This window comes from Panthera pardus, unplaced genomic scaffold, assembly GCF_024362965.1.
Source record: "Panthera pardus isolate Hobbes unplaced genomic scaffold, ASM2436296v1 HiC_scaffold_22, whole genome shotgun sequence".
Lineage (NCBI taxonomy): Eukaryota > Metazoa > Chordata > Mammalia > Carnivora > Felidae > Panthera > Panthera pardus.
Genome location: NW_026526788.1, coordinates 32,539,619 through 32,565,965, shown reverse-complemented (window position 1 = coordinate 32,565,965; position 26,347 = coordinate 32,539,619). Strand labels below are relative to the sequence as shown.

The following is a 26,347-nucleotide window of genomic DNA, read 5'->3' as shown; positions in this document are numbered from 1 at the left end:
AAATGATGAAACGATGTGATACTGAGATAAAGTCTTTGGATCCTAACAGAGCTGAGTTTGAGTCCCAGCTCTGCCACATGGAACTTCCTGTTGCCTTGGTTTTCTTATCCCGAAACTGGAGCTGATAATATCTGCTCTAGTGTTTTGAAGTGATTAGATGAAGGAATACATGGGTGAAGTTCCTGGCCCATAGTAGTGCTCGGTAAATGTTGTTGTTGCTAAAATGTAGTTTCTGTGTCCTGCTCACTGATACAGTCCCACTAGTGAGGATATGAATGTATAAACAACTTACCAAGCTAACTGAGGAAATGAGAATTGAAAGAGAAATTCACTCTTGACTACATGCTTCCTTATTTTGTGTCACATATTGAGGGCAGAAACTGAATCTTCTTCTGTCCTGCAGTCCATAATGACTAACACAGTGCTAGATAACTAGTAGACATTCAGGAAATGTTTGTTGACGTGACCTTACTTAGCAGTGTCTTACGTCTTTCTATACCCCTCTTATGAGAACAGGATTATGCCCTGCCACATGAGAATCTTAAAGTTTCCTGGTAACTTATCTTCCAATAAAACTATGGGGATATTTTTACCATCTTCAAATTGTTTTGCTTTCTGGTTTCTGGGCCCATTGTTAGCCATGTTGTTCTTTATGCATTTGTAAGTATTGCTAACCATTGCAGCTGGCACAGAAATAACTTTTCTGTCTCCATTTTTAAATGAAAATCTTAGTTTTTCAGATATTACTGAAATTAGCTAGAAGTCCTTTATGCTTAACCTTTCCATCTGCATATTTAAATATATTTAATGACTTTTCAGTAGTTTTGTGATAAATAAGCATGTCTAATAAAGGCATCCCACACCATGAATTTTTTTCAAGCTCTGTTGACGGCCTAGCATTTGATTACCATTTTGGGGAAAACCTGAAAATGCATTGCTTTTCTTTGAAATCCTTAAAGGTGTGAATATATTACAGATTGAGGAACTGATATGACTTTATGGATGTACAGTTGATCAAATTTATAATAATTAGCTTTTTTTCAGAGGTTTTTTTTTTTCTTGGCCTGTTCAGATTTTCTACTTCTTGACTCAATTGTGGCGGTGGGGGGGATAGTTAGTATTTTTCTTAAAATCCTCCAATTCTTAATTTATTAAATTATTTTTTAATTTATAAAATTATAAAATGAATTCATCTTCAATGTGTATTTTTTGTTGCGTACAATTTGTCATTTCTAATTTTGTGCATTAGGATTTTCTCTTCTTCTTTGATAAGGCAAACTAAAATTTTATGAGGACATTTCAGGCAATTGGAAGATCACCTTTGGCCATATCTTCGAAGTTTTATTTATCATGTTCCCATTCTCATTCATTTCTAGCAGCATGTAATTGCAGGTTTCGTGAAAGTTATTTAGGAGTTTTGTGTCTGTGACTTCCATAGACATCCGTCATTAACTTCTAGTTCCTGGCATTTTTGCCATGTCTCAGAGCACCTCCTTACCTGTCCCTCACCTCCAGCGCTCAGTGCTAGTCTTCCTGTCCAAGGGCTCAGTGAGCTTCTGCTGGCGTCCCCTACCACCTCCTGGGAGACTGCACTCATTACCCAAAGGGCAGGGGCATTTGAGAGTCAGTGTTTGCTACATTCCTTCAATCTCGTCCCATCTGCTCCATAGCTAGTTGCTATTCCTCTAAGTCTGTGACAGGTAGACGGTCTTCTCTAGCTTGAGTCCTGGGGGAGGATTCCCCTCCTTTGTAATTGCCTACTGATTATAATAAATACTGGGAGGGAATAATTAGCTTTCAAGTTATCACTGAGTAACAGGGACATGGATGACCCACCCATAGAGCACTTATCACCAATAATATTACTCATGAATTGGAATGGAGTTTTAACATTGGACGCTCCTGCTCTGTAAGGTCCATGAGGTGTCACGGCAGCTCCGTCTTATCCGTGAAGAAACCGAAGCCCAGAGTAGTTGGGTGACTTTCCTGAAGTCATAAATAGTGCAAAGCTGGAATAAGAACCCAGATCTTCTGTTTCTGATTAATTTTTCAAATCTTAGTGAAAATTATAGTTCAAAAATGCAGTCTTGGCAACCATCAACTATTTTCTGCCATCCAACGCAGTTGCTTATTCCACATTCCATGTCAAAAGACTTTGCATTTGATCCCAAGAACACTCTTTCTGTTTCCCTCCCAGTTCGAGCGCCATGACCCGGTGGATGGGAAAATTACCGAGAGGCAGTTTGGTGGCATGCTGCTGGCCTACAGCGGGGTACAGTCCAAGAAGCTGACCGCCATGCAGAAGCAGCTCAAGAAGCACTTCAAGGAGGGAAAGGTGGGTGTCTCTGTTTACAGGAAGAGAAGGAACTGTGGGAAGGTACTAGCACGGGTACCAACAAAATGAGAGTGTCATGAAGCAAATACTGTAACTAATTCATCTCTTGTACTTGAAGAAAAAAAAAAAAAGCAGCGGGCGAGGAATAAGGGCAAGTCCAGAACAACCCCCTAGGTTTCTTGTTCACACAAAGGTGGCACCATGAACTAAGACTGAGGAATTAAAAAGAGAGACTGGTTTACAGAAGAAGATAAAGACTTTAGTTATAGATATCTTGAATATAAGACACCTGTGGACTATCCAATTAGAGATGAGTAGCAGGCACTTGGATATTCAGATCTACTTCAGATGACTGAGATAGGTTTGGGAATTACCAACACACTATTCAAGTTAAAACCATGAGATTGCCCAAGGAATTTTCTGAATTATACAGAAAAGAACTCTTTTTTTGGCCAGAGACAAAATCAAGTGGAACACTAACATATAAACAGCACAGGAAGGACATGGTTAGAGAAGGTGGTGCAATCAAAGCCAAGGAAGTAGAGGGTTCAGGGACTGGGGGCGGGGGACGGGGGGTGTCACATGGGACAGAGAGGGTCCAGTAAACTAAGAGGATAAACATCCATTGGCTTTGGTAAAATGGTAATAATTAATAACTTTTGGGAGAGCTGTTTTATTAGATTGGAGGGCATATTAGAATGGGAAGTAAGGAAGCAGAAAGAGGAAGAAAATGAGGAAGATGGAAGAGGGGGGCTCCAGAAAGAAGGAACTAGAATATGTTAAAAACTCTAAGGCAGTATATTATTAGTCTGCTTGGGCTGCTACAACAAAACACCACAGACTGGGTGGCTTCACCAATAGAAATTTCTTTTCTCGCAGTTCTGGAGGTTAGAAGTCCATGATCAAAGTGCAACAAATTAAATTTCTAGTGAGGGCTCTCTTCCTGTCCTTCAGACAGCCACCTTCTGGCTATATCCTCACATGGCCTTTCCTTGGTTGTTGGCAAGGTAAGAGAGAAAACCAGAGAGCAGGAGCACAAGAGCACAAATGTACACCGGCTCTCTGATGCATCTTCTTATAAGAACACTAATCCTGTCAGTTCAAGGCCCCGCCCTTATAGCCTCATTTAACCTTAATTATTTGCTTAGAGGCCCCACCTCCTAATACGGCCATAACGGGGGTTAAGGCTTCAATGTAGAAATTTTGGGAGGCATACATTCAGTCCGTAACAGAAAACACAAAGGTCTAGCATGTGAGGCACCAAAAGGGGACTGTTGTGGTTGGAGCATATACTAGCAAGGAGGAGAGTGGCCTGAGGTGAGGTTTGAAAGGGAGATGGGGGCCCACATATGCATGGAACGAGTTTGGTGGAATGGGAAGCTCTTTAAAGGGCTGTGAGCAGTCAAATGACATGGTTGTGTGCAGGTTTAAATAAAGGACTCTGGCCACTTTGTGGAAAACAGTTTGGGAAGAAGCAAGCAAAGAAGCTGAAAGACTGATACTAAGATTATTAGAGAACTCAGGGAGAGATGACTGAGCATTTTTTGAGCAGCATTGCGATTGGAGACCATGAGTTTGTAGTGGTGCAGTAGTCAACACTGCTCTCTGATACCTTTCCACACCAGCTGCACCTGGTGCAGGAAGGAGCAGATGGCAGAACTGAATCAGCCTCTGGGGTTTTGCCAGGGTGTGGGATGGACAAACTGAAGCAGAAATCAGCTAAAAGGCATACCTTTTAAAGATCACCTACATATACACACACCCCACAATGCCAGATCTTCTCATTTCCAGCCAATACCCTTTCCAGTGGACAATGATTACCATGTGGCCATGACCAAGGAACCTGACCTGGCACTAAAAATGTTCCTGTCCCTACACAGCAGTTGTTTCCTCAGTTATAAGGGAAGACTCATCACTAACGGAAAGTGACAGAGGACAATGTTCTCTCCCAGAGACAACTTTTACAGTGCTTAGTACCCAGCTCATATCTGTTGGAAATTATAATTTCAGAAAATTGATGTCAGGTGTTTAGGGGCGCCTGGATGGCTCGGGTTGGGCAGCCGACTGTAGCTCAGGTCATGATCTCATGACTTGTGAGTTCGAGCCCCACGTCAGGCTCTGTGCTGACAGCTTGGAGCCTGGAGCCCGCTTCAGATTCTGTGTCTCCCTTGCTCTCTCCCCCTCCCCCGCTCGCGCTCTATCTCTCTCTGTCTCAAAGGCAAATAAACATTAAAAAATAATAATAATAAATTAAAAATTAAAAAGAAAGAAAATCGATGGCAGATGTTTAGATGGATTTTTAGTCCCTATGCTGGAAGCACAGTGTTTGCATTAGGAAACACTCTTTTCTTTTTACCAGACTAAGTTTTAAATAAGTTTGGTCCAGACATTTTTTTGACCTTAAAATAATTATCAGAACAGTCTAATTCATGTTTTATTATGAATTTTTTTTAAAGCAATAAATAGGGTATTGGAGACATCTCCCTTGAAGGAATAGAATAGCTTTAGCAGGAGTTAATATAAGGCCTGGAGACCTTGCAAAAGAGCTCTGAAATGAAAGGACAGATTTTGTCAGATGATGAAAATCTGGGGTGCTAAATTACTTCTGGCCCTGAATTTCCAGGCTGCTATAGCAAGGAGATTGAGATTGATCGTCCTCTCATGTTGATTAGTTTGTGAACATAGCAATTAACTATAATGAGCGTTAATGAAGGGCCTTTGCTCCTAAGGTTAGCAGTCTATCTCTCTAGGATCATGTCTCATTAAAGGGGAATCACCATCTGCTTCTTAATGATTTCTTTTATTCCACTTTGGATTTGTTAACATGAAAATGTAAGTTTTCATTTGGCTCATATTAATCATTTTTCTGTGTGGGATTCTGCACAAATTATCAGTCCAGACCTAAAAGATTGATGATCCTAGTGGTGGCATTAAGTAAATATTTGCGTACTGCTTAATGACCATGCAATGTTTCACAGCCTTTCACATTTTTCTTTTTCTGTCTTTCCAACAGCCTTGTTAGGTCTCATCTTGTCTTTGAGAATATAGAGATGGAGAGAAAGAGAAATTAATGACCCACCCAGAGTCTGGACTGAAATCCAAGGCTTTCAATTCCAGATCTTGTCCTTTCTATATCAGAGTTCTGCTAACCATACCCTTTCTCTAAAGCAGTGCTTCTCAACCCCAGTCACCCAGTATCGCTTGGGGAATTTTTCAGAAATGTGATTGTTGGGGCCCTCTTTAACCCGACTAAATCAGAAGCTCAGTGGGTGGGTCCAGGCATCGTTTGTTAAAAGGCTCCTGAGGTGATTCTCCTGTGCTCTTGCGCTCGCTCGTGAGCCACTGCTCTAGAGGACTGCACTCCGTCGGTGTCTCTAGCTACTTTGCCCCTGAGTAATAGCTAGAAGGACTGGAGAACCTGCCATGCTAGAAAAATCGCTCTATTCGTGCTGTTATGTTTCGTATTTAACAAGGAGAGTTTTCATTTCTTTCTTCCTTTTTTTTCAATGGGAACCGTGTTTTGTTTTGGCTTTATTTTAAAAATTAGCCCCAAGGCGCTTGGGTGGCTCAGTCTTAAGTGTCTGACTCTTGATTTTGGCTCAGGTCATGACCTTGGGATCGTGAGATTGAGCCCCACATCAGGTTCTGTGCTGAGTTTGGAGCCTGCTTGAGATTCTCTGTCTCCCTCTCTGTCTCTCTAAAAAAATTAAATTAAAATTTAAAAATAGAATAAAATAAATAAAATAAAAATTAGTCCCTATCCTCTACCAGATTTTCCCCATTCCCTCAATATCCTTTTTTCTGTGAATAATTCTTCTGCGCCAAATTTGACTCAGCTCTAAAATTTGCTAATTTTACTTCCTCCATATTGTCTTCTCCTCATTAAAAGAAAACCAGAGTTTTCTAAACTTTATCAATGTAACTCACAGGGATGGTTCTCGATGCTTGAGAGTGCAGAAGCTGTGAATTTTAATAATTTAGCAAATCCACTTAAGGCTGAACTGAAAATTACATTTAGTTCAATGTCAGACATTGCTCTGTGCAAGACACTAAGCCAGATGCTGTGAGAAAGATAAAAGATAAACAAAAACCATCATCTATCCTCAAGAAATATATAGTCTGTAATAATTTAGTAAGAAAAAACATATATACACACAGAGACCTATATAATTTCATATTCAGTACTTACTGAGCAACCACTATGTGCAAAGCACTCTTTCAGATATTAGGAACACAGTATTGAGCAAAACCCAGTCTGCCGCATAGCATTTAATATTCCTAGTGCAGGGAGTCAGATCATAAATAATTATAATAGAGGGCAACTCACTTGACTTTGGGCCTCTTAAGAGCAGTGTCTTACTCGTCTTTGCATGTCCACAGTACAGTGAGTGTCGCATAGGCAAATGTTTGTCATATGCATTGGTGAATGTATTAAGTACCCTAATAAAGCTATGAGACCTTTTGGGAGCACCAGTGAGAAAGATTAGAACCACTGAAGAGATTCTTGGTGGCAATACAATTTGAACTTGGCCTTAAAAGTAGAGTAGGATTTTGACAAGCAGAAGTTATAAAAAAAGTTTGCTTTTGCTACATGTTTCCTCTTAGATCCCTATCGCCAGCAACCTTCTGTCTGTATCAGTCTTACTAATAATGCTACCAGCCATGAAGCAGGGTTTGTACTTAACCAAACAGTTATAATAAAACTATTAGATTATTAACTTTGCGTGTCATCTGTAGATAATATTCATGTGGGCTCTCCTATTCACTTATTTTCACAGCTATTTGAGAGTTGAGCCAGAATGTGGTCATCATGGAATATCAGATTCTAGAAACATTGCTGCATAGCGCTTGAAAAACTCCAATTATTAGGTGCCCGTCAAAGTCATAAGTAGTAGAGCACCTGAGGCGTGGCCATTCAACTAAAAAGACTAGAAACTCTACTGATTAGCTTTGTTTAACTGATTAGCTTTGAAACCCGTCCTTCCCCCAAAGAAGTACTAAGCTGTGAATGACTATTAAGAGAATTTATGGGCTTTTCACTATTATATTTCTGGTTTCCCCCCACAATTAGTTTCATATACTTCAAAGGTATATGAGAGGTATACTTGTCTCTCTTTTCTATTCCTCAAGGTCATAGACATACCAGAGAAGAGAGTATAGTTCAAAGCTTAATCGAATAAATTCATTACCATTGGTTCTATGGTAATGAGCTTGCCAGCCTGCTAAGGATTCAACTTACCACTTACTGAGTACTTGCTATGGATCAGGCATTTTACCTATCTTTTCCTTAATGATCACATCCTGCTTGGTGGAAAGAATCCCCATTTTTCAGATGAAAAATACTTTTCAGAGCCTTAGTTGCCTGAGATCACACAGCATCTTAAGAGGTAGCAACAGGATTCAAAGCCAGGACTTGTTTTATTCCACAGTCAATAATCTTCCTACTAATGAGCCTATTTAATGCTACTCCTTATTCGCCATAATTTGAATAAGGACAAGGGTTTTGAGGAAATAAGAAAGCCAGTGTATTGCTAGACTATAGCCTGTGGTCTCTTAAGGAGATGGTAGAAAGGTAATCTATGGAAGCATTTTGTGTAAGACCTAGAATATGAGGCTAAGAAGTTGGGTTTATCCAGTTGGCAGTGAGAAATCATTGATATTTTGACAGGAGGAGGAATGAACACATGAAGAAAGTGATGTTTCAGGATGATTAGATATTTGCAGAAATGTAAGCAATAGAAACAGTGTGATTTCCCCCCACTGCCAGGCAACAGTTGAAGAGAATTGTGGGGTTTGCAATGGGAAGATGCTTTACTGGAGCAAGATAGTCATAGTAACACCTATGAAAGAATAACCAAGAAATTGGTGACGGGCGCCTGGGTGGCTCAGTCGGTTAAGCGGCCGACTTCGGCTCAGGTCATGATCTCGCACTCTGTGAGTTCGAGCCCCGCGTCGGGCTCTGTGCTGACAGCTCAGAGCCTGGAGCCTGCTTCGGATTCTGTGTCTCCTTCTCTCTCTGACCCTCCCCCGTTCATGCTCTGTTTCTCCCTGTCTCAAAAATAAATAAACGTTAAAAAAAAATTAAAAAAAAAAAAAAAGAAAGAAATTGGTGACAGTGACCACCTATAGAGAGGGAGATTGAAAGACAAGGGTAGAGGAAGAATTGCTTTGTACTGTTTATATATTACTATTTCATAAGATTCATATATTATCTGCTGTAAAAATGATTTTTTAACAAATAAGCAGAAGACTGAGCAGATGATAAATGGTAAGATTGGTGCAAGCATAGCATACAAGGAGAAGAAGGAAAAAGGAGAATATTTTATCTTTTCAGTGGGCCATAGAGGGAATTTGGGCAAGTGGATTGATTCCTGGCGATGGATTACCTATGGCTGATTAAAAGACAAAGCAAGAGAATCATGTGTGACAGTGGGTTTACCCTCACCCATGGCCTGTCAGCACGAGATACCTAGTGTTAACAGCGGACTCCTGAGGAAGCCACATTTCCCTTACCCCTCTTTCTACTCCAACTGCATTTTATATTGTTAACAATTTTATTGAGGTATAATTTATATACCATAAAACTCACCTGTTTTAAATGAGCAATGCAATGATTTTTAGTAAATTTACAGAGTTATGCAATCATCACCGCAATCCAGTTTTAGAATATTTTCATCACCCCGAAAAGATCTGTTACGCTAGCTTGTGGTCAGTCCCCATTTCTGCCCTCATCCCAGACAACCATACACCTTTTCTCTGTCTCTACAGATTTGTCTCTTTTGGACATTCACGTAAATGCTTTCATAACATAATACGGTCTTTTGTGTCTGGCTTCTGTTACTTCTCATCATATTTTGAGGCTTATCCATACATTCTGTTTCTTGTATTTATTGCTGTGTTTTACTGCTGAATACAGTAAATACTGTTCCATTGTATGGATGTACCACATTTTGTTTACCCATTCACCAGTTGAACATTTGAATTGTTTCCAGTGTTCAGCCACTGTAAATAAAACTGCTATGAACATTCATGCACAGGTCTTTATGTGGACCTATCTTCATTCCTCTTAAGAAAATTCCTAGGAGTAGAATGGCTGGCTTGTATGGAAAAAATTGAGTTTAACAAAAGCACGGAACTGTTTTCCAAAGTAGATGTACAATGTTACATTTCCAGTTTCTCTACATTTGCACCAACACTTGTTACTGTTTGATTACAGTCATTCTGATGGGTAGGTAGTGGTTTCTCATTGTGGTTTGATTTGCATTTCCCTATGACTGATGATCCTGAGCATTGTTTCATGAACTTTTTAGCCGTTCATATATCTTATTTGGTAAGATGTCTATTCAATTACTTTTTATTTTTTTATTATTTTTTTTTTTCAATTACTTTTTAAAATTGTGTTCTTGGGGCACCTGGGTGGCTCAGTCGGTTAAGCGTCGGACTTCGGCTCAGGTCATGATCTCGCGGTCCGTGAGTTCAAGCCCCGCATCAGGCTCTGTGCTGACAGCTCAGAGCCTGGAGCCTGTTTCAGATTCTGTGTCTCCCTCTCTCTCTGACCCTCCCCCGTTCATGCTCTGTCTCCCTGTCTCAAAAATAAATAAACGTTAAAAAAAATTTTTTTTTAAATTGTGTTCTTATTTTCTCATTATAGAGTTGTAAGAGTTCTTTAAATTTTTTTTTTACATTTATTTATTTTTGAGAGACAGAGGAAGACAGAGTACAAGTTGGGGAGGGACAGAGAGAGAGGGAGACACAGAATCCGAAGCAGGCTCCAGGCTCTGAGCTGTTAGCACAGAGCCTGACGCGGGGCTCGAACCCACAAGTTGTGAGATCATGACCTGAGCCAAAGTCGGACGCTCAACCGACTGAGCCACCCAGGCACCCTGTAAGAGTTCTTTAAATCATTCTGGATACAAATCCTTTATCAGATATGTGATTTTTAAATATTTTCTCCCAGTCTGTGATTTGTCTGTTTTCTCAGTATTTTGAAGTACAAAAGTTTTTAAGTTTGATGAAATCTAACTTATCAGTTTTTTTTTTTTCTTTTATGGATTGCACTTTTGGTGTCATATCTTTTTTTTTTAAGTGTATTTATTTTGAGACAGATAGAGAATGTGAGCAGGAGAGTGGCAGAGAGAGAGAGGAGAGAGAATCCCAAACAGGCTCCACACTGTCAGCATAGAGCCTGATGTGGGGTTCAATCCCACAAACTGTGAGATCATGACCTGAGCCAAAATCAAGAGTTGGGTGCTTAACCACCTGAGCCACCCAGGCGACCCTTGGTGTCTATCATATCTAAGAACTCTTTGTCTTACTCAAGGTTACGAAGATTTTTTTATGTTTTCTTCTAAACATTTTATCAATTGCTTTTAGTTTTGAAAGACAATTCTATTTGCTTATTCAACAAATTTCTAATGTTAAATTCACTTTTTAAATATTTATTTAAATTTTAGTTAACATACACTGCAATATTGGTTTCAGGAGTAGAATTCAGTGATTCATCACTTGTATACAACACCCAGTGCTCATCACAGTAAGTGCCCTCCTGCATACCCATCGCCCACCTCCCTCCATCAGCCCTCAGTTTGTTCTCTATTGTTAAGAGTCTGTTGTGGTTTGTTTCTCTTTCTTCTCTCTTCCCCCCTTCCCATATGTTCATCTGTTTTGTCTCTTAAATTTCACATATGAGTGAAATCATATGGTATTTGTCTTTGATTGACTTATTTCACTTAGAATAATATATTCTAGCTCCATCCACATTGTTGCACATGGCAAGATTTCATTCTTTTTAGCCTTATCTCCTTTTTTTGAGTCATCTAGAGCCCAGGGTTTTTTTTAATGTTTTATTTTTATTTATTTTGAGAGCGAGAGAGCAGAGAAGGGGCAGAGAGGAAGGGAGAGAGATAGAATCCCAAGCAGGCTCCACACTGTCAGTGCAGAGCCCGATGCAGGGCTCAGACCCATGAACCATGAGATCATGACCTGCACCAAAACCAAGAGTTGGACACTCAACCAGCTGAGCCACCCAGGTGCCCTTAGAGCCCAGTTTTCTGTAAGTCCATCTTTCCCAAGGTAGATAGATAACCAGTTTGTTGAACAGTTGGACCCAGAATAAAATAACTCCTGCTTCTTCCACTTCCCCATAGTGTGTCAAGAAATTCCCTGTGATGCCATGCCTAAGAGAAGGTTATTTCCTCTTGCCTACTATTCTACAGGTCACGTCACCTGCCAGTGGCCTGTACACAACTATTGCCTTCCAGTCTGAACAGCTCAATTTGCAGAAAGCACATCCTTTCACTTTCCATCCATGAACCTCATGTTAAAGTCTTATTCTAGCTTTATTGCTAGAAAACCCTTTGGATTTTTTACTAAGATAGTTATGAAGAAATAAGGATTTTGTGACTGGCGTCATCTTTTCTTTAAGAAGCCTATCTAAATTGTAAGCTCTATAAAATCAAGGCCCATGTCCAAAGCAATTTTATTTCCCTCACTGTTCCTGGCATAGTGCTGAGTCGTTAGTAAGTGCTCAATAAATATTTTTATTGTATCTATATAATAAAAGGTAAAATGTTACATATTTCAATTTAATAATGCCATAATGTGATGTGTATCCCACTGTTTTTCTAAATCATCAAATGAATAGCCATTCAATTCAGATTTTCTCACTGTCTGATCTCAAATAATTCTCAGCATGAGTATTCTGGCCTTGACCTATTGTATTTGATGTTTCATGATAAATTAAGTAGCAAACATTAGAGTTTGCTTTTGTCAGAGGGGATTGCATTTCCTGTGCCATGCCCTTTGTTTTAGAAATTTTATGTTAACCATTTTTAAGTGTATAGTTCAGTGGCATTAAGTACATTCATACTGGGGCACCTGGGTGTCTCAGTCCATTAAGCATCCGAATTCGGCTCACGTCACTATCTCATGGTTTGTTAGTTTGAGCCCCACATCGAGCTCTCTGCTGTCAGCACAAAGCTCACGCCAGAACCTCTGCCCCCTGCCCCATTCTCTGCCTCTCCCCTGCTCATATTCTCTCTCTCTCTAAACTAAATGAACATTTTTTAAAATCTTGAAAAGTACATTCATACGGTTATACAACCTTCGCTACTATCTGTCTTCCCAAATTGAAACTCTGTACCCATTAAACAACAATTCCCCGGGGCCCTTGGCTGGCTCAGTAAATAGAGCATGCAATTCTTTCTTTCTTTTTTTTTGTTTTTAAGTTTATTTATTTGTTTTGACAGAGAGAGTGGGGAAGGGGCAGAAAGAGAATCCCAAGCAGGCTCCATACTGTCAGCTCAGAGCCCCATGCGGGGCTCTAACTCATGAACTGCGAAACCATGACCTGACCTGAAATCAAGAGTTGGACGCTCAACCAACTAAGCCATCCAGGCTCCCCAGAGTGCCTAACTCTTGATCTCAGGGCTATGAGTTCAAGCCCTATGTTAGGCATAGAGATTATTTTAAAAAAAAAAGGAAGGAAGGAAGGAAGGAAGGAAGGAAGGAAGGAAGGAAGGAAGGAAAAGAAAGAAAGAAAAAGAAAGAAAGAAAGAAAGAAAGAAAGAAAGAAAGAAAGAAAGAAAGAAAGAAAGAAAGAAAAAGAAAGAAAAAGAAATTCCCATTTCTGTCTCTATAAACTTAAATAATTTAGGTACTTCATATAAGTGGAATCATACAGTATTTGACCTTTTGTGACTGGCTTATTTCACTTGATATAATGTCTTCAGGTTTCATCCATATTGCAGTTTATGTCAGAATTTCCTCCTTTTTAATGGTGACTAATATTCCATTTTGTTTATACATTCATCCATCAATGGACACTTGGGTTTTTTTCACCACTGCATGTCTTCTGATGGAGGAGAAGAGAAGACGGTATTAGGCATCCATCCACAAGCAGGAGATGTTGTAGAACCTGTACTTCCCTCTAGGAGATTGATTCTAGCCTAGTGTTTACATTAGATAGCATACCAAGGCATTTGTATAAGGAATAAGCCCTATCTCTGGATGCTCTAAGTTAAGGCCAAAAGAATGGCCTCAAATTAGGGAAAAATTACTTCTAGTTCACTGCCAAAAATTATGGAACTTGGTACATAGTAGGTACTCCATATATGTTGGAATGCATGCTTAAATTCAGATGTACCACTTTGCATAAATTGCCAAAAACTGGAAACACACCAAATAGAATGGATAAAAAAAACTGTAGTATAGGGGCGCCTGGGTGGCCCAGTCAGTTAAGCATCTGACTTCAGCTCAGGTCATGATTTCATGGTTCATGAGTTCAAGCCCTGCATCGGGCTCTGTGCTGACAGCTCAGAGCCTGGAACCTGCTTCAGATTCTGTGTCTCCCTCTCTGCCCCTCCCCCACTCATACTCTGTCTCTTTCTCTCAAAAATAAAAGAAAACATTTTTAAAAACTGTGGTATATTCACCTAACAGAATACTAATGGCAATAAAAGTGAGTTAACTACAGAATACAAAAACATAGACAAATCTAAAAGAGAGAAGCCATATATAATAGAATGCGTACTGCATGATTCCATTTTTGAAGTTCAAAACAAGCATAATTAAACTGTTTCTGTTTGAGGATGCATAAATAGATAGTAATGTTGTTTTTAGAAAGAAAGAAAGAAAGAAAGAAAGAAAGAAAGAAAGAAAGAAAGAAAGAAAGAAAGAAAGAAAGAAAGAAAGAAAGAAAGAAATCCCCTAAAAGTCAGAACAGTAATTAACACTGGGAAAAGGGGCTTATGACTGAGAAAGGGACATGAGGGGAGAGAGGAAGGCTTCCAGGATGCTGAGAATAGTCTCTTCCTTGACCTGAGTGGAGGTTCTCTGGGTGTTCATTTTTATAACAGCTTGTTGTACTCTTTTTGTTGTTGTTGTTGTTGTTGTATATGGCTTTATTTGAAAATAGCACTGGGTTTTTTTGTTTATTTATTTTTTTAATTTACATTCAAGTTAGTTATCATATAGTGCAACAATGATTTTAGGAGTAGATTCCCCATTTAGCCCATCCTCCCTTCCACAACCCCTCCAGTAACCCTCTGTTTGTTCTCCGTATTTAAGAGTCTCTTATGTTTTGTCCCCCTCCTGTTTTTGTATTATTTTTGCTTCCCTTCCCTTATGTTCATCTGTTTTGTATCTTAAAGTCCTTATATGAGTAAAGTCATATGATACCTGTCTTTCTCTAATTTCGCTTAGCATAATACCCTCTAGTTCCATCCACGTAGTTGCAAATGGCAAAATTTCATTCTTTTTGATTGCCAAGTAATACTCCATTGTATATATATACACCACATCTTCTTTATCCATTCATCCATGGATGAACATTTGGGCTCTTTCCATACTTTGGCTGTTGTTGATAGTGCTGCTATAAACATTGGGGTGCATGTGTCCCTTCAAAACAGCATACCTGTAGTTGTACTCTTATGTTTTACTCAGCTTTCTATATGGTCATCATATTCCACAATAAAAAGTTTTTTAACTTCTATTGTTCTAGGGAAATTATAAAAGATCGTGTGACGTATTTATACATACAGTATTTTAGTTCTTAGTCTGATTGATAAAATGAGAAAGATACCATTGACCCGAGTTGGGAGAATACCAGGAAAGAACTATATATTGTCTATATTAAAGTTTCCTTATTACTGAGTTCCCCATGTGGATTTCTGGGCCCTCTATTTTGGGGAAATGGAAATTGGAATGGGAGCAGCACTAAGTAGAAGCCAGTCAACATCAGCAGTCCCTTTAAGGATCTGATGCTTCATTAAAAGGCATTCACCTTGATGTCTCCCCAGTGTTACCCACTTCTTAGAAACTATTCATTTCCATCACGGTGTGATGTGTGAGAAGTGGGAAATGGGCAAAGAGGACAAATCCTCCACCCTGTAAGGAGACTCCCTTGGGCCTAGTTATACAACTACTCTCTCTTGAGCCATCAGAGAAAGTCCCATCAGAGATCAGCAAATCTTGGAGCAGCTTTTGAAAAGAGCTCCATTCAGAGAATTTCATCCGATTAAAGTTAAGTGGCAAATTGCTTCGTTAGTAGCTTTTAGATTGACATAATGAACAGCTTCCCAATTGCTTGGGTTCTGCTAAATCCTGAAACCGTTCCCCTGCATATCACTGACTTTGGTGATTTTTTAATTGGCTTAAGCCTCAAAAAGCTTAGCTGGCCTAAGGGTAGATTATTAAAATGGACATCCTGATTCTAGTACAACTTGTTAAGATAACATGTAACAGATCAAGGGGCTAGAGCTCATTTAAGAAGTGTCATAATAGATATTGTGACTAATTGGAGGGCACAGTTAGAAATATTTTTAGTAAAGATGTCCAGCCATCACTGTAAACAGCTTCACGTTGGATTTTACATGGGAGGGGAAAGCAATTAGCCAGCTTGCCTTTTTCAGGGTAGAATTCTAGAGTTGTGTTCCCTATACAAATTTGGCATTCTTTGACTAATTTATTCAGTTTCTGTTCTAGACATAGCATAGTTTTGTTTTGTTTTGTTTTTTTAATCCATGTATTAAGAGAGAGAGAGCATATGCACACAAGTGAGGGAGAGGGGCAAAGGCAAGAGGGAGAGAGAGAATCTTAACCAGACTCCATGCTCAGCACGGAGCCTGACACGGGGCTTGATCTCACAACTGTGGGATCATGACCTGAGTCAAAATCAAGAGTCAGACGCTTAACCGACTGAGCCACCCAGGCACCTGAAACATAGCATAAACTTCTGATTTATAGACATGAATAACCACCTAGTGCTCTGCATTTTGTGCTGCTTTTTGTTACAGGTTCCTGCCTTATCTTGCTCTCTCTCTTCTTTCAGGGTCTGACATTTCAGGAAGTGGAAAACTTCTTTACCTTCCTAAAGAATATCAATGATGTGGACACTGCATTAAGCTTTTACCATATGGCCGGGGCATCTCTTGATAAAGGTAATGAAACCCAGAAGTTTTTTCTTGAAGGTATAAATATTGAATCTGTAATCTGTTAGGTGACTACCCCTCCTTAACTGTGACGTGTGAGTTTTTCTTGACATTGTTTTTGATTTGTTTTGTTTTGTTGCCATTGGATGAGCCTTGCATTTCACCCTGAGCGACCAAGCTCAGCAAATGTATTTTCTTGTGCTAAAGGCCACAGTCAAGGCAGATGCCCATCTTTAGAGACTTTGGAACTTCTCTCACTGGAACCAGAGTCATGATATACATATTGTGAAACTAAAGTCAGCATGCGTTTCAACTCATTCTTTGGTGGGAAGCAATGGTTTGGTTTATTTCTTGTGTTAACTTGGGTTTTTTGGCTTTGTTTTTAAGATAAAATTGTGGCTCAGAATAGCACCCCCTGTTGGCTTACCTCCTACACAGTCAGTTCCAGTTAGTACAGGCAATGTGAGAGAGCAGGGGAAGTGAAAACACTACTTTTCCCCCAACATTTTATTATGAAAAATTTCAAACACTGGGGCTCCTGGGTGGCTCAGTCGGTTAAACATCCGACTTGGGTTCAGGTCATGATCTCACAATTTGAGTTCAAGCCCCACATTGGGCTGTGTGCTGACAGCTCAGAGCCTGGAGCCTGGTTCAGATTCTGTGTCTCCCTCTCTCTGTGCCCCTCTCCCCCTCACACTGTCTCTCTCTCAAAAATAAATATTAAAATTGATTGAAGCTTGTTTTATGGGCCCCAGATATAGTCAGTTTTTTGAAGAACGTTTCAATACATTTGGAAAAAGTATATTCTGCACTTTTGAGTATAGTGTTGTAAAAATGTCAGGTCAAGGTGGTTGATAGTATTCAGATCTTCTAACTGACTTCTTTGTCTAGTTGCTCTTTCAGTCAGTGAGAGAAGGACATTAAAATCTCCACATATCGTGCTTGCTTCCTCAGCACATACACTAAAATTAGACCAATACAGAGAAGATTAGCGTGGCCCCTGTGCAAGATGACATGTAAATTCATGAAGCAGAAGGAAGGAAGGAAGGAAGGAAGGAAGGAAGGAAGGAAGGAAGGAAGGAAGGAAGGAAGGGAGAAAGGAAGGAAGGGAGGGAGGGAGGGAGAAAGGAAGGAAGGGAGGAAGGAAGGGAGGGAGGGAGGAAGGAAGGAAAGGAAGGAAGGAAGGAAGGAAGGAAGGAAGGAAGGAAGGAAGGAAGGAAGGAAGGAAAGAAAAAAAAAATCTCCACTGATAATGTGTGGATTTGTCCATTTTTCCTTTAAGTGATGTCAGTCTTCGCATCATGAATTTTGAGCTCTGGCATTAAGTGTACATACATTGATTAGGATTATTATGCTTTCCTGATGAATCGATCCTATTATCATTAGAAATGTTCCCCCTTTATCTTTAGTAAGACTCCTTTTCTTGAAATTTGCTTTTTCTGATATTGGTATGATTGCTCCAGCTTTTTTTATGGTTATTATTTGCATGATATGTCTTCCTTTACGTTGCACTTAATCTGTTTCTTTAGAGTGCACCACTTCTAGACATATTGTTGGACCTCCTGGCCTTTTAGGTGTATATATCTCTTTGCGTTTTTTATCTTAATGGTTTCCCTAGAAATTATAACATTTCACGGTTCACTTAAAGTTAATATTGTGCCACTTCAAGTGAAACGTTAGGGGCGCCTGGGTGGCTCAGTTGGTTAAGTGTCCCAATTCTTGATTTCAGCTCATGTTGTGATCTCAGGGTCGTGAGGTGGTCGGGAGATTGAGCCCCGCATCAGGCTCCGTGCTGGGCATGGAGACTGTGTGAGATTCTTTCTCTCCCTCTGCCCCTCCTCCGTTCATGCTTGCACCATGCGTTTGTGCATGCACTTTCTCTCTCTCAAAAAAAAAAAAAAAAAAAGGAACTTGCAATAATACTGTTCCATTTACCATGGCCCTATGTTTCATGCTTTAGTTGTCATTTGTATTTCATCTGTGTATGTCATAATCCCTACAATACAACATGAGGATTTTTGCTTTGAACAGTTTTCTTTTAAGAAATTAGGAGAAAAATAATCTTTTATACTTATCCACTTTTACCATTTACTCATATTTACCACTGTGAGTACTTTTCATTTATTCCTGAGTATCTAAATGTTTATCTGATACCACTTCTTATCAGTATGAAGAACTTATTTAGTCATTCCTTGTGGTACAGATCTACTAGCAATGAATTCTCTTAGATTTGGTTGATCTGACAATGTCTTTATTTCACTGTTGGGTACTACAATGTGTAAGTTTTAAACCTCTCCAAAACACTGACTGAGGTTTTATAAACACAGTCTTGCTTATTCGGCACTTTTTGGTGGATTCCTTAAGATTTTCTAATATAAGATGATGCCATCTGCAAATGGAGATTATTTTACTTCTTCCTTTCCAAACTGAATCCTTCTACTTCATTTTCTTAATCCACAGCTTTTTTGTTTGTTTATTTTATTTTTTGAGAGAGAGACCAGGCACAAGGTGGGGGAGGAGCAGAGAGAGAGAGGGAGACACAAATCCGAGACAAGCTCCAGGCTGTGAACTGTAAGCACAGAACCCGATGCAGGACTTGAATTCACGAACCCCGAGATCATGACCTGAGGCAAAGTTGGATGCTTAACCGACTGAGCCACCCAGGCTCCCCATAAACCACAGCTTTTTTGCAAAACAGTTACTTATTTGCTTTTTTGTTTATTTAAAATAATACCTCTTCTGACTTTTGTAGAATCCCTTGAAAAAAATTAATGATATCACGGAGGGTATGTATGTATGTGTAATATCACAGGGTTACTTCTCTAGAATAGCTTTGGTTCTATTGCTCTGTTTCACAAAACAGATTGGACAGCATCTGACTATCCAAAGATATAAGACTTAAAGTGATCACTTACTGTAAAATAAAAATTAATAAGTTCCTCTTTATATTTGCAAATATAAAAATGCCTTTTTTGAAGAGCTCAACTAAAGACAGTAGAATTGCTTTAAAGAACAGTTATCTAGGATGAATCACTGTCTGTGTTAAAATTATATGGTATATAAAATAGAATGATTCAGAGTAGTGGTGGCAAAGGAAAGTTCAACCTAGTGGTTAAAAAAAAAAATAGTGTTTCTTTCAAATGACTTCAGGCCATTTCCTGGGATGTTTAGTCTCCATATAATCCATGCCTCATTATCCTTGCTATTTAATAGAGGCAGTATTACAAATTATACAGTCACATCTAACATCCAGATATATGTTTGGCTTTGAGATGTATGATATTTAGCATTTGTTTTGACTTCTTGGTTTGTTTTATCTATGTAACTTTGGATCCCTGAGTGCAAAACGATAGCTATCTAGGAGAAACTGGCCTAGATTCATACTAAGTAGCAGGGAGAAGCCAAGTGAATTCATTTCCTAGGGCTGCCATAACAAATTACCACAAACATGGGGATTTTAAAAACAGAAATTTACTCTCCCACAGTTCTGAAGGCCACAAATCCAAAGTCAAGATGTTAGCAGAGCCATGCTCCCTCTGAAGGCTCTAGGGGAGAGTCCTTCCTTGCCTTTTCTGGTTCATTGTGGTTCTGGTCACTCCTTGGCTTGTCTTCACATAGCCTTCCCCTCCTTCTCCTTCCATATCTTTCTTCTGTATATCTCTTGAAAGGGCACTTGTCATTGGATTTAGGGCCCACTTGGGTAATTCTTAGCCCAGATCTCATCTCAAGATCTTTAATTTAATTACATCTACAAAGACCCTCCTTCCAAACAGAGTCACATTCACAGATTCTAGGGGTTAAGATGTGGACATATCTTTTAGGGGGTCACCATTCAACCCACTGTAACTACCAAGAACTAAATATCACCCATATGTAGTCCACAAAGTAAAAACAAAATGGTTGGGGTGGGTGGGGGGGGGGGGGGGCAGTGAATTTAAATTACTTTGAGAATATTTGTATTGTCTGTTTGAAAGCTTAAATTCTTTTAGAAACCTAATTATGCTGTTTACCTGGGTAACTTCTATTTAGCTTTCAAGTCTCAATTCAAATGTCACTTCCTCAGAGAGGCCTTCCCTAACTACTCCACATAAATTATAAACACTAACTATATTGTCTGTTGTTCTTATAATTTAAAAAAAAAAAAGAGGCATTAGCCTAAAATCTTCTGCCTTTACTATTATCATCAATTCCTATCCATAAATTATGGACAAAGGCTTTAATTTCCACAAATATGGCTAATCAGACAGAGCAGAGACCACTAACGACATTTTATATGATAGGTGCTCAATAAATACTTACTGAGTTATTCACCACCTATCCAGAAGCTAAAAAAAAAAATCTGCATTATTCTTGGTTTCTTGCTCTCTCTCCCCCGCATTCATTTTTTCACTAAATCTTTGTCTCTCTACTTCCAAAGCATATCCTGCCTCTGACTCCATTTCTCCATCTCCCCTGCTAAAGCCCTAGTCTGTCTATCCAGGCTGACAGGGTTCCATATGTCATGGCCCTTGTATACTCTCTGAGTCCATCAAATATCACTTTCTTCTCAGTTCACTCCCCTCCACATTGTTCTTTGTTTATTTTCTAAATATACCAAGTTCATTCCCACCCGAAGGCCTTTGTTATAGCTGTTCCTTCACCTCAAGTGCTCTTTCCCATGATCTCTGTGTCTTTGGGCCCCTGTGATTCAGTTTTCATATAACTCACTTCCTTCCCATTCTAAAGTAACTCCATCAGGCTGTGTCATAGTAATTGTCACTACTTGATATTTTCTCATGTGTTTATGTGTTTTATTATCTGACTCTGCTTATTAGCATGCTTATCTGTCTTGTTCATGGATATATTCCCTATGCCTAGGACAATACCTGGGATTACAGTATACATTTTACACATATTTGACCAATAAGTGAATAAGTTAATAAACATATTGATGGATATAAATAAGACATTGGATCTTGAGCCAATAAACCCTCAACTTTCACAATAGACCCAGAGAGCAGACTCATGCTATGAATTCATTTTGTTCTTCTGTAATCCCTGTCTTTTAGATTTGGTATATATTTCACCTTCTTGGACACCTAAAGGGGTGATATCAGTCATGTTAACTGTTTATGTACCAGCACGTGCATGGAAAGACCAGTGTGTGTTCAGCCATCCTTGCCAAGTGCCCTCACCCTGCCAGATGTGCCTGTCCTCAGTAGCCTTTCCTTGTACTTTCCCCTTTGCTTTCAAACCTTCCTAATCCTGGCAGTCCTACTAGTGATGTTTCCACTGGTTTGAGCTCTACCCGAATTCTCCCTCTGCAGAATCATGTGATTTTACTGCTAAGACGAAACTTGGAAGAAGGGTGGAAAAGTGTCATGGTTAAGAACACAGGTTCTGAAGTCATATTGTCTGGGTTTTAAGCTCAGCTCCATCATTAAGCTAGCTGAGTTGCTCTGGGCATTTTCTAAATTCAGTCTCTATGTTTTTAAAATCAGGATAATGACACCTACCTCATAGGTTATTAAACTTGTACCTATCGTGCAGTGTCTGTTTAATAAATGTCAGCTGCTTTCATTATGAAGTTGATGTAAACCAGTTAGGTGTGGTTCGTCCACTTGTTCAACTAGCAGCACAGATACTGTGCTGGGTTCTACCCTCGAGAAGCTCGCAGTTTTGTAGAGGAGAACGATAAGTATACAAGCTTTGCCAGTTTGGTGTGATAAGTCATGATTAGCCATAAGATTGAACGTGGATACTTTCAATACTTTCCCCACCATACCAGGAGTGGGGAAAGAGTGGGTCAGGGGTAGAGACAGGATACTTTGGTCTGCCTGCGGCTCATAGTCTCAGCTGCCTTCATTTTTTCCCAAAAGGTTAGGACCTTCAGAAATTGGCACCTTTTAGAGGCCCTGGCACTGTCTCTTCCTTGGCTATTTTAGAGCTTGCAACCCTGTCTTTAGACATAATTTAGCACAGAATTTCCCAAACAGCATTGTGAAGAACACTATTTACTGCAATATGTTAATGGTTCTGTGGGTTTAAAAAAAAAAAAAAAGTTCCATGGTTCAAGTAAGTTTGGGAGAATGCAGAATTTCTTCCTGCAGCACTACTCCTGCCAACTCTTTAATATGCTAATGTGCATTATTAATCTCCAAGAGAGCCACATAGTTCCCAAACTTGATTTGCTCCAAAATGTCTTTTAACAACTTGCAGAGCTAATGGGCTTCAGAACAGTTTGAGAACCCAGGCGGGTGGCAGCTACAGATTCACAACATGACGGCATGATCCGATCCCTCCAGAGTAAAAATAAGTAATTTCATTGAGGCTCTTTCTTTAGTTCTGCGTGGCCCATGTGGGAATAACACCTCCCAGGCAAGTGTGAAATGTCCTTGGTGAATTCTGACCATTTGAAGAAAGAACCTTTTTCCATGAAATAGTGTGTGTCTCCACAATAGGTCATCTCTTGTTTAGCACTTAAGAGGAAGTGGTTCTGTTGCTTATTCGTGCACATACTGGGCGTAAAATTAGATATATAACCTCTCAGAGTGCTGTCTGAATGATTTACCTACTCTGCTGAAGAAGGTAATGAAAAACTGAACACGACTTCTTTCCTGATGACATCCTCTGATGGAAAAGTTAGAAATTGAATTGGAGCTCTAGAATGAGCTATGGTTTGTATAACGTCAAATATTCTTACTTTTGGTGTGCCTGGCTGGCTCAGTGGGTGGAGCGCGTGACTCTTGACCTCAGGGTCATGAGTTCAAACCCCGTGTTGGGTGTGAAGCCTACTTAATAAAAAAAAAGAGAGAGAGAGAATATTCTAACTCTTGCCAGGAGAATAAAAGGTTTCCAGGTATGGCGAAACCCCATTATAGAGCATTACAGGTAAACCTGTAGGTACAGTTGTGTCCCCTGTGTACTTTGAACTATAACACAGGAAAGTAATCGCACAAATATAGTCCATGGGCTTTACTACTCATGCCCTACTTGGATTGAAAATCATAATTTATGACACGGTTGTCCTTATTTTTTTTTTTAATTTTTTAAGTTTATTTTTATTTATTTTGAGAGAGAGATAGAGAGCAAGCTGGGGAGGGGCAAAAGGAGGGAGATAGAATCCCAAGTAGGCTCCACACTGTCAGCACAGAGCCTGAGGCAGGGCTTGGACTCACAAACCATGAGATCATGACCTGAGCCAAAGTCAAGATCAGACACTTAACCGATTGAGCCACCTAGGCACCCCCTTAATTTCTTTTAATTTTTCTTTTTTGAGAGAGAGAGTGTGAGTGACGGAGGGGCAGAGAGAGAGGGAGACAGAGGATCCCAAGTGAGCTTTCGCTGAGAGGAGCGAGCCCAGGTCTCGAACCCACAAACCATGAGATCATGACCTGAGCCACAGTCAGACACTCAACCAACTGAACCACCCAGGTGTCCGGTCCTTAATTTTTTATAGTCATTCTATACATACATTTTACCTTATTGTCTGACAGCCAAGAGAATAACTAATAAAGCCTGTAGCATAATTCCTACAGGATGCTCTTTGCATCCCCAGGTATTTTTTTGAAGTATCAGTCATATCAAATGATCTCAGTTACCTTTATCTCCAAAGTGACCTGGATGGCATAGATGACCTTTAAGAATCTTTGTGGCTTTGATATTCTTTGAGCCTATTATTTTGAATGAGTAAAGGAATCTTAGTCTTTTGGTGTTTAGGTCCCTACTGGGTTGTTGGGGAAGTTAGAAATTAGTAATGGAGTAAATTCTAACACACAACAAACTCCTGTATTCTGAACAACTATCTTTAACAGATAAGCTGCCACTCTCTCCTGAGCCCTAAGAATCCTATAGCATTGTCATTTTGAGGACTACAAGGCCATCACACATCTGGAACACTAACAGCAACTATCATTTCATTGCAACTTCTGTCTGCCAGTCATAACTCTAAGTGCTTTTTGGACATTATCTCTCTTAATCCTTAAGACCTGAAAGGTAGTTGGTATTATCCCCCATTTTGTGGATAAGGAAATATAAAATAAAGTGGCTTGCTCATTGTTACCCAGCTAAGGACATAGAGCCAGGATTCAAGCTCAGGCCTCTCTAATCCCAAAGTCTGTATATCCCTTCCACACCATCATGGTGTCTCTCAGTATTTCCCAAAATGCTGCTGGAATTTGAAACTCTGCGCTGAAACACAACCCTGAAGGCAGTGAAGTTTCACCATTTTGAACCATCCTTTTAAGTAGCTTAGGAAAGACAGGGTCTAGACTATTTATTTCCAGTTCCCTTTGACTAAGAGTAGAACACAGTCCTTTTGGTAAACTATGGCATTTTGGAGTCAGTGCCCTTCTCTTGAATATGAAATGTGACATGACATTTTCCCCCTGCAGTTGTCCTGTCTGTTCAGGACCAGGCTCTGCAGACATCCTCTGACATCTGTAGTGCATCCCTCATAGTGACATAGACTCTTAGAGTCGTTGTCTAATCTAGCTTCTTACCCCACATAGGAACGTCTTCTAGACACAGGTGTTCTTCACCTTTCTAACCATACTACTCTTCATGAAGAAACCAACACACAGAAGCCTAAAGTCACTTAAATAAGGTCATGTAACAAGAAAACAGAAGAGGAAGACACGTGTGTGTATACTACACTGGCTGGTTCTCCACATTGAAACATAGGATATACAGATGTGGACCTCTCAGATTCTAATAACCACCTCTACTCATTGGTGTGGCAATGCTTTGTTACACTTTAGACACTGTCCTAACATCTAGCATTTATCGGCAGTTAAGCATATGCATGAAATTTGGAAGTATGAATTTTGGTTTTAAACTCGAACTCCAGTTTGAGTCCCTGCTACTCATTAGCTTCATGGCCTTGAACTTAAGTTCTCAAAGCCTCAGTTTCCTCATCTGTAGAATGGTGATAATAGAATATCACTTTGGGGCTATTGTGACAATTAATGAGACAATACTGTATTAGTATACCAGATTGAAAGTACAACTGTACCTGGATGCCTGTTCTGGTTTTCAACCCCTCGATATTGTCTTTCTTCTGCCTGTTTATCTTATTAAGGAGCTTATAGACTGGAAACAATCTATCCCAATATCGGAACTGAGCAAAAAGTTATTAAACAAAAAAGAAAAAGGGGGCACCTGGGTGTCTCAGTCGGTTAAGCGACCGACTCTTGATTTTGGCTCGGGTAATGGTCTCACAGTTCATGAGTTGGAGCCCCGCGTTGGGCTCTGCACTGACAGCACAGAGCCTGCTTGGGATTCTCTCTCTCTCTGCCCTTCCCTTGCGTGTACATGCACATGCTCTCTCTCCCTCTCTCTCTCTCAAAATAAATAAATAAACTTTTAAAAATTAAAAAATAAATCTACTTTAAAAAAATAAAAAATAAAAAGATTACCCTAGGAACTCATGGGGCTTAACTTTTGTTCTCTTAGGAAGTAGTATCTACTGCTTTTTTCAGTCACTTTTGAGATTCATATCAGTTTAGAAGTTATAAGTCATTAGCTTCTCCTAAGATTCATCATTCATCCCAAAATTCTTGAGACCATTGCTTTCAGCAGGCATTAATCTTACTTAAATTCTCTCTTCCTAGGAATATCTAACCCCTGTTAACATCTCTACTGTCCTCAGCATTCAAGGGGGAGTTTTCGCTAGACCATAAAATTTTGAGGACAATGAACCTTGTTTTCCACATCTTTGTGTCCTACTCTGATCCTAGAACAATTCTTTATATATAGTAGATGTTCATTTAATGTTGAATAAACAGATGAATTAATTCTAATGGTCATATCCTGGACAGGATGCGGAAATGCTCTGTTAAAAGCCTAGTGTGATGGGGAGAGTGATAGAGAACTGTATCACCCTTCCATGTCATTCATTTTCTTGATCCCACGGTCAAGTCACTTCTCTGACCCTCAGGTTAGAGTGATACTAAGTATCTCCAAAAGTTCTTCCAGATTTGAAATTCTTGCACTCTAATTAAATCAGTTTTTTACTGAATGTAGTAATGTTTTAATGGACATGTTATATAGCCTAAAGTTATATCCAAATTTGTGTGAAAATGAACTAACATAATTATCAGTCACA

The 26,347-nt window shown here is 39.5% G+C and overlaps 1 protein-coding gene and 1 non-coding gene across 5 annotated transcripts in view; both read left to right on the top strand.

Annotated features, from left to right (window-relative positions):
- Window positions 1-26,347, top strand: part of MICU1 (mitochondrial calcium uptake 1) — a 247,095-nt gene that overhangs the window by 206,406 nt on the left and 14,342 nt on the right. For all 4 annotated transcript variants that reach the window (XM_019444492.2, XM_019444491.2, XM_053888569.1 and 1 more), the window contains 2 exons: window positions 2,198-2,335; window positions 16,164-16,272. In XM_019444492.2, coding sequence (XP_019300037.1) covers window positions 2,198-2,335; window positions 16,164-16,272 — 247 coding nt within the window. The remainder of the gene's footprint in view (window positions 1-2,197; window positions 2,336-16,163; window positions 16,273-26,347) is intronic.
- Window positions 17,202-17,307, top strand: LOC128772582 (U6 spliceosomal RNA). The gene has a single exon (XR_008416759.1). It is a non-coding gene; the product is annotated as a U6 spliceosomal RNA (small nuclear RNA).